Genomic DNA, 8820 nt, shown 5'->3' with positions numbered 1-8820 from the left:
AGTATCTACCCCTCCACTCCACTTGGCAAAGGTGGTTCCAGCCTGCCAGCCGGGGTGCCTGTCTCCAAAGACAGTGTGAAACCTGTCTGCTGGGGTTGTGTTTTATAATTTAGAGAGATAAACGAAATGTTTATGTGTGTGACGTTTTCATTTAAGAATGACTTGGTTCCAGGTTTAAGACTTTTACCTGCCAAATGATGAAAGTGTTTGAGACTTTGGGGGTCTGGCTTCTTATCAATGTGCCATAAACTACCTTTTAATTAAAGGAAATGCCCCGACATGTTCTTCCTGGTCATGGAAGAGTCGGTCCGAATGTGAGTTTTTGTTAGACTAAACAAGGCAATGTGCTCTGACAAAGGTTTAGTGTGCAAGGGTTAAGTCAAAGATTCATTTAAAAATAATGTGTTTTCATCCTGTCTGATTTTATTCTGCCTGTGGAAGATGTCTGGGGTGTCTGCTAGGCATGTAGTGCAAGTATATTACTGGTCCACAATCTTAACAATGGTCGTCAATTAGCTTTTGATTAATGCACGTGCCATACATGTTCTCTCTGCCTGTGCGAAGAGGGCAATCCACATGTGTTAGCACCTCTAAACTGTCAGTTTAACACAACTATAGATTTTAGGAGTTAAGTTGAGGACTTAACAATGTTATGAGTTCTGTCCTGGCTGACTTTCTTCTGCCTGAAACAAAATATCTCAAACACTTTTCATCATTTGTCAGATAAAAGTCAAAACCAACTCGCTCTTAGAAGAAACGTCACAAGCATAACGATTAAATTTAAAAATCCTTCACAGCACATCCTGTTGCCAGGTAAAAAGACAGCCAGGGTGAAAGCACCGTCTTGGTTTGGAGCTGGGAGGGATGGGTTGGATAGCTGGAACTTCAATTTTATTTTAACAACTGACTGCATGCATCACACTTCAACTCAGGCAAGTTCTTTTAACACTTAAAACATGACTTCGAAATATCATTTCATCGAATTTAATTTAATCGCTATTTATCTATATTATTTTACATCAGTGCTTCTTATTTCTTTAACTCATCTTGTATTGCTTCATTCACAGACATTACGGTCAAAAAACAACCATTCTGAAGCCAAATCCTTATCTCTTCTACAAACCCTGTGGGGTGTGAAACAACAAGGTCTGGAAATTACAAAACACAAAAACAATTTCCTGAACAACAGCAAAGGGTGTCATAAATGCACACAGGATGCAAATGACTACATGCATCACCCTTCAACACAGGCAACTTATTTTTAAAACTTAACTAAACCTTTGATTACCAAGTCATAAAAACACACAATTACAAACTTTGTTTGGGACATGTTGATAAGAAAGACAGACCCCTAGGTTTCATGTTGTGTTATGAGACAGACACCCGCTGTCAGTCCGGCAGGATGGGTCCAACATTTTGCCAGGTGGTGTGGGGTTAGATAGGCAGGACATGACCCCAGGAACCAGAGCAAGACTTTTATAAACGTTTTAACTTGATCTTTCAAGAAACATCACACGCATTAACATTTAATTTATCTCTCTGATCTCTGATATACATCCACATCAAACTGTTTTCACACCATGTAAAAAGACATGACTGCAAACATCGTCTTGGTTTTGGGGGTGGAGGGGATGTGTGTGTGTAGGCAGGGGACAGGGGATCTCCCAACATTAGCTGGTACTACATTTTCATTTTAACAACTGACTGCATGCATCACCCTACAACACAGGCAAGTTCTTTTTAAAACTTAAAAGCTGGATCTGTCTATTTTATCATACTTCATTGAATCACTATTTATTTTATTTAACATCAGTGCTAATTATTTCTTTAACTCATCTTGTAATGCATCATTCACAGGAGGTCAAAAACCAAGCAATCTGAAAACCAACTCAGACACATTATTTTTAAACTTAAAACCTGAATCTTTTATCTTATTTCATTTAATCAATATTTAGCTATTTTATTTAACACCAGTGCTTCTTATTTTCTTTAACGCATCTTTTGTTGCTTTCATTCACAGGAGGTCAAAGACCAAGCATTCTCAAACCAAATATTTATCTCTACAGCAAAGAAGTGGGGTGTGTGAAACAACGAGGCCTGGACATTATAACCTGTTTTCCTGAACAAACAACAAAGGGTTCATAATTGTACACAGGATGTACGGTCAAAGGTCATAATCATAAACCCGGCAGGGGGTAATACATTTTTTGACATTCGGTGTATCATATTTACTACTGAAGGAGACAGGCCAACAAAGTAACATCAGCAAACTGTTTTCTCTTATTTAGCCATTTCACCAGGTTTCATGTGTGTTTGACTGTCATAAGGCCAAATCACACCACCCAGACAAATGCCATCAAACACCAACAGACAAGTTGGCAGTTGGGTATAGAATTTTATGAAAAATAACTGTTGTGTTCACATTGCCCCGACCGACAACATGATTGACATCGAGACCGGCGGCTTTAATAGCCTATATCTACTGTATTGCATTGCAAGGATCTAAAATGTTACGCATCACATATTTTTCCCCAACAGTTAATCCAACATCCACTTAAGACACAGGTTAACATATTATGTCGATGTGAAATCTTGTTGAAACAGGTGTTTTTAAATACTGTAATTTTGTGTATACACAGAAAAAAAGGTGCTTTTTTCCCACTGCTATACAAAGAACCTGTTAAACCCCTATATGTTTTTTTTAAGGATCTCTAACTCTCTCTTAATCTCTTTAGTTGTGGAAAGGATTAAAAACAACATTAACATATAGTGTATTTCCTGAATATCGTTTTACCCTCATAAGGAAATATTCCCCACACAAGACTTTTTGACCTCAGAAGAGCATAAAAGTGATTTAAGACATTTTGCCATTGCAGTAAATAGCAAACATATGGAGTAAGATCTAAAATATAAGGAGGAGAATAGGGTGGTGGTGGGAAGCAACAAGACAGTTTGGATACTGAGAGCTATCAGTTGCATCTTAAATTGTGTGGAAGGAGGATGAGAGGAAGCTAAAACATGGTGATCGGCTGTTGTCAAATAAATGTAAACTGATAAAAGACTTGTGCAAAGTCAGTTGTACCGAAATTATATCACAAACTTCAATAAAAAGGCAATACATTAACTCATATATTAACTTTGCTTTGTTTTATTAATGTAATCAAATATTTGACTATATATTAATGTTTTATGATTTAGTTGGAAGTTTATTCCACTTTATCACATTGTATTAAATTACATTTTACTTATACAGCGCCAGTTTATAACAAAGTTACACAATAAACCCACGTATCTGACAAAGACCAATTCCCACCATGAACAAAGCCTAATAGCCTTAAAACGTGAGCTGGTCAGCTGGACCTGCCTGGAACTTACTTTAGACCAGAGCATTTGGACCCTACGCGCCTATCAGTGTGCAGCAGGTGCACGCTATCAATGCGCGAGCGTCCAGTCTCCTCTCCCTGAGGAGAAAACTTCGTCGTCGTTGGACCCGTCAACAAAACCAGGACTGAACTAGATTCAGAGGGAGAAAGAGCCAAATATCTTTCGAGGTGAGTGTTATAGCCCCACAGAAATAGGCTATTAGGTTTTTTCAGGGGAAATTTTTATTGGTATTTGCAAAAGTTGGACCGCGTTTTTGTGACGGAGCCAGACCGAACGCTAACGTTAACTTGCAGGTTGATTTTTCATCAATAAGCGAATAACGTTACCAACCTATGGACGCTCAAAAAGAACAAAAAGCCAGTTGCAGTAACCTAATTAGTTCTTTCTACCATACTGAAACGCATTTGGACTAACCGACAATGCTCGAGCCTTTTCTCCTCATACTGTTAAAGGTTGCTGGTCTCATGTGTTGTAGTTTTTCATAAAAATGATTCAATTTCTTTGAGTTTGTATAAATCATATATTTTCTATTTATAACAATTTAACTACCCCAATAGGTTGATGCCGGAGAAGATGCAAGTAGCATCAGGGAACATCTGCGAGCATATAGGCGTAGCCAGAACTTTTTTTAGAGGTGGCCAGGTAAGACTGATGAGTATATTTCAACATGTTACAGTTTTCATTATTTTTATTATTCATTTATTCTTTACATATAGGTTATAGTTTGATAAATAATGTACGGAACAATATGTTTTTGTGAAAATCATGTGAGGTGCGTCTGGCGCCTCACCCATGTGATAACCAAAATAGATTGTTTGCAGAGAATTAGGAACTAAAACCAGCGCAGTCTGACTGAAACTGATGCTTACCAAGGCTTACAAGAAATCAGCTGATTTCTTAAGTAGAGACCGCCTCGAAAACTGAATTTGTTTGTGTCTGTTTATAAATACTGGGTTGAGGGAGAGACGAGCAGTGCAGAGTTCCTGACATAAGACTCGAGTAGTTTTGTGTAACTAGGGACAGACGAACTCAGAGCTCTGTATGCTTTATTCATGTGGTGTTTGATTTAATAAATCTTTTGAAGAGAATTTCTACTCTACTGAGTTATTGAACACGCGGACTTGAGGATTGCTTTGCCAAGTCCAACAGACCCAGTGATTTTATTAGAGTGACCAAAAAATCCTTACAGACAGAAATTCTTTAAGTTCTACTGTAATTTACACCAATTCTTCATTACACATATTTGCTGGTCAAAACATACACAAAGAACGTAAAGTAAACAATTTACTCGCAATGCTTTCATGTGCCAACATTATTTTAAAATAATTTGCTAGCTATCATTTGCAGTAAGTTAGCTTTTTTTTTTTAATAGAAAATAAACATTGCAGTAGCCTACCCCAACTTAAACTTTCACGAAAATGTAATTAATGAATGGAATCCAGTTAAACAAGACTGATTTTACTGACCTGATCCTTCTGCTCGCGGTGAACTTCCATGGTACATAGACAGTACACTGTCACGAAGCGGTTAGCTGCTGTTCAGCTATAGCGCTCAGACTGTTTGCGTCAGCGTATGACATCATATTAACACGAGAGTAATGTTCTCACGTTACTTTCAATGCATACGCTAAATGATCTGCGCAGCACTCCGTAAACACCGACACACATTTTAAAACTGCTTCGCACAACAGAGGTGGCCAAATAGGTGGCCATCCATCATTCAGGGGTAGCCGTGGCCACCATGTAGCTACGCCCCTAAGCTAGAACTATAGAGCAAGTCTTCAATCAGCTAACATTACATTACTTGTGAATTTGTGTTTATGCTTTTCTTTCTTCTATGGATTGTCTTCTATTTATTTCTCACTAAAATAAAATAAAAAACATTTGAGATTAAGTGCCACACTCATGCTAAATCATTTTATTACAAAGTGAAACAAATTTGCTGCATTGTTAAAAGGTAACCCATTCTGAAAAGTCTATTTACCTTCCCCTGTGCCCCAGTCTCTGATCTGTCCACCCCAACACTCAAACTTTAACTGGCCCGAGTCTATATGGCCACATCTATGATCCACAAGTATGTGCATCGTCTGCATGGTCCGGTGGTTCTAAGCCAGTGCTGTAAAGCCATACAGTGTATAGGTTCAGTACAAAATTCAACCACAAATTAATAAAGATTTTGCTACAAAAAACATATTTAACAAACTGACTAGCAGTCTTTGCAAGTGACTCGCCTAATCGGCATGACAAAGTTTAGCAGATAACGTCAGAGTTTATTTGCGTTTGTCAGAAACTATAGGCTACACTGCTCAGACAATCCACGACCCAACAAACCCCGTTTGAGCATGTTCAGTCGGGTGAAAACAGACTCCGACCAAGAGAAACAGACACAGGTTGGACAGGGGTATCACACTGATCAATCAAACACCGACAGACGTGTAATACAGGTCTTGCTGTTTTTCTTTTTCATCTGGAATCGATTATTTGAATGTACTGCTGTTTATTCTTTGCCATCATATAATTAACACAGTATGCTATTAAGTAAATGTCCCTCATACATATACCTTTCATCTCGCTTGGATATGTATAATTATCTTTGATATATTTAGACCCAAGGTATTTGCAGACGTTCAATCCTTTGTAGTGGTTTGAATTAATTCGTCATGGATTAACCCAGTTTTTGTTCTTTAATTGTCACTAGAGGGCGACATTGTAGCATGAATGATCGATTTTGTGGAATGATCGGACGTGGGGTGCAGGACAGGTGAAAAATTACTGTGAAGTTTCGTGTCTTGAAAGAAAGATTAACATTTGAGATTGACATTTGTCAATTGACATCTCATCATTCTGTCTCTTCTTTTTTTAAATGTTTTGTAGCCTAATCGATGTTATTTACACATCTGTTCATATTATGATTTTTGTGATGCATGAAGGTGAGGTTTTCCTGAAGTATTTAAATTAGGTTAGTATGATGCTTATCTAAAATCCCACACAGATTGATTTGTCATAAGAATAAACATATGATTCATGAAGTCATTGCATTTGGCTGCAGAAGGGAATCTCTTATAGCCTACTGCAAGCATCAGCTGCCTTAATGAAGAATGACCTTTCTGCTGCATGACTCTTCTAAAGATTCTACTGAACTAATCTCAAATCTATCTCCCTCACTGACGTCTCTCTCTTTCTTGCAGTCATGAGAAGACCGAGGGTACTGTGGTGAGGTAAAGCTGCAGGCGTGTGTGTATTAGCTGTGTATAGAAGCAGCGTAAATAGTCTGGAGGCTATTAGATGACTTGCTTTATCAACTGAACTGCTGTTTCATTGAGAACCCGGATGGCGCATCATGCGTATCTGTTTAGTTATGCAATCTGTCAGCCAAAATCAGGCGGACATGAAACAGAGCCTCAGACAGTGTAGAGACAGCAATGAAAGATTGGAAAATGGATTTAGACTCCTGACAAAAGAATATGCTTCTTTAAATTCAAAGACATGAAAGAAGAATTCCAAACAAGATGTGTTGTAGATTTTGACAGGACTTTAAGCTAACACTGTTTAGTGTTACTTTATGCTATAATGAAAATTCAAAAGCTCAGAATGAAGTTGTTTTTTATAAAAATCAACAAAAATAGCAGATCTGTCCCCGCACAATTGTTCCCTTTTGTGCACCGTCTAAATACTTCTGAAAAGCTGAAAGACACTTCACGAATTAGGGTGAAACTTTAATCCTGAGTGACCTGCAATGCATAAGTTTTTTATGTGTACTGGTAACTGATCCAACAGCATGTGTTCACCATATTAACTGTAACTTTTTGAATCTTTTTTTAGAGATCTGGTTGTTTATGAAGCTCATTACAGTCAAGAGATCACACGAGCATGGACATGAAGGTGTGCACAGTAATGAAAGGGTTCATAATAATTAAAGACCTATGTGGCCAATGCTGGTTTGAGCTGGTTTGTGAACAGAGAATTGAAACACAAGCTTATCTCTTCAGGCTGGGATTGACTCAAGGATGGTTTACAGTCCAGAACCGCGGGGATGTGGCTAGACATCGCTCTGTCCGCAGGCTTTGAATGAGTAAATATGAGCAGTGTGACTCGAAAGAGTGAAGGAGAGGACAGAAAAAGATATAAATTAAATGTGACCCCACCTCGGGGTTTAAAATGAGCTCATGTGTCAGTCAAAAAACTAAAGATTAATGTATTCTTCCAAAAAGTTGCCTTACAAGTAAGATTGTTAAAGAGCATTAAAAAATGAAAATGCAATACAAGCGATTTTAAGGTGTCATGAATTAAGACATCAATTTTAATCCGAGCTTTGGTTATTTACGAGGTAATCGTATTCAAGCGAACATCCTGTAAGTGTCAGAACTGAAAACGCCCTTGTTACTGAAATTACAACTTTTATTGACACCAGGCCCAGGTCCTGGAATGCACCTAGATAGGTTGAACACCGCCTCCAGAAAGGAATATCAACGACTACTTCTCTAGCCCCGCCCACTGGATCGCGCATGACATTACTGAAGTAACACAAGTTGCTCGGAACCAGAAAGAGCGAGCAAGCAAGAAAAATGCCATTAAAGATCGCAAAATATTGTGCAGTCAGTGCCTGGTTGTGGAAGAACACAGTCGCTTCTGTTACGTCCAGTATTATTAGGGGACGTTTGTTTTTGATTCCTGTATTTTCCCGTTTCTATAATAGGTTCACAGAATCTGTGATTGGATCGTGTTCCCGTCAATCATCAATCCACCCTCGCCAATCAGATGTGGGAGGCCTTGATAAAAGCCGGAGGTGACGCGCTTCGAGAGGAAAAGGGAGGAGGAGAGGGAGCTTTGTTTTCCGTTCTCATTGTTTGTTTATATGTTAGGTTGGCTTTGCTCTTGCTTTCGTTAATTTTTGTAGATTGAGTTATTGTGTGTTTAAATATAACATGCTTCTCGGTTGGTCCGAGTTTTGATTCACTTGTTCGAACATATAGAGATGGGACCAGTTCAGCATGTCACGTGACTTACACCAGACTACACGCAGGGTAAAAACTGTTTAAACACACTAGTTTACGAGCGGGTGCCAACTTTTGTATTTATGTTTTGGATAGCTAGAGTAGGTAGTGGCGTTCTACGCCGAAAATGTTTTTTTTTTATTTCTTATATTTATAATTGAGTGGGTGTTAGTTATTGTGTTTTGTTTTGTTTTGTTTTGTTTTGTTTTATTTCTTTCTTTCCTTAAGCACCGCTCTTGGTTCTCACTTGTGTTTGGGTTGTTGGATGTTATTATATCTGTCGCATTAACTTATTTGCTCCACTAAAAGCAAGGTTAAAATTTATGCTTGTCTCTGCTTGATTTATTGAATGACATTCACCACACTTGAAATATTGATAAAAGTATCCATTTTAAGTACATTCATCAGTCGAATGTATTTTTTTTTTTTTTTCTTATTTGTTA

At 38.0% G+C, this 8820-nt stretch overlaps 1 protein-coding gene and 1 long non-coding RNA gene across 3 annotated transcripts in view; one reads left to right on the top strand and one right to left on the bottom strand.

Annotated features, from left to right (window-relative positions):
• Positions 1 to 4898, bottom strand: part of anxa5b (annexin A5b) — a 25674-nt gene extending 20776 nt beyond the window's left edge. For both annotated transcript variants that reach the window (XM_057331206.1, XM_057331207.1), the window contains exon 1: positions 4851 to 4898. In XM_057331206.1, coding sequence (XP_057187189.1) covers positions 4851 to 4880 — 30 coding nt within the window. In that variant the 5' untranslated portion in view covers positions 4881 to 4898. The remainder of the gene's footprint in view (positions 1 to 4850) is intronic.
• Positions 2216 to 8820, top strand: LOC130552715 (uncharacterized). Its single transcript, XR_008962777.1, has 3 exons — positions 2216 to 3551; positions 3942 to 4026; positions 8080 to 8820. It is a non-coding gene; the product is annotated as an uncharacterized LOC130552715 (long non-coding RNA).

The sequence above is a fragment of the Triplophysa rosa genome, linkage group LG4 (assembly GCF_024868665.1).
Source record: "Triplophysa rosa linkage group LG4, Trosa_1v2, whole genome shotgun sequence".
Taxonomy (NCBI): Eukaryota; Metazoa; Chordata; class Actinopteri; order Cypriniformes; family Nemacheilidae; genus Triplophysa; species Triplophysa rosa.
Note: the sequence above shows the minus strand (reverse complement) of the source record. Positions and strands in the feature narration are given on the sequence as shown.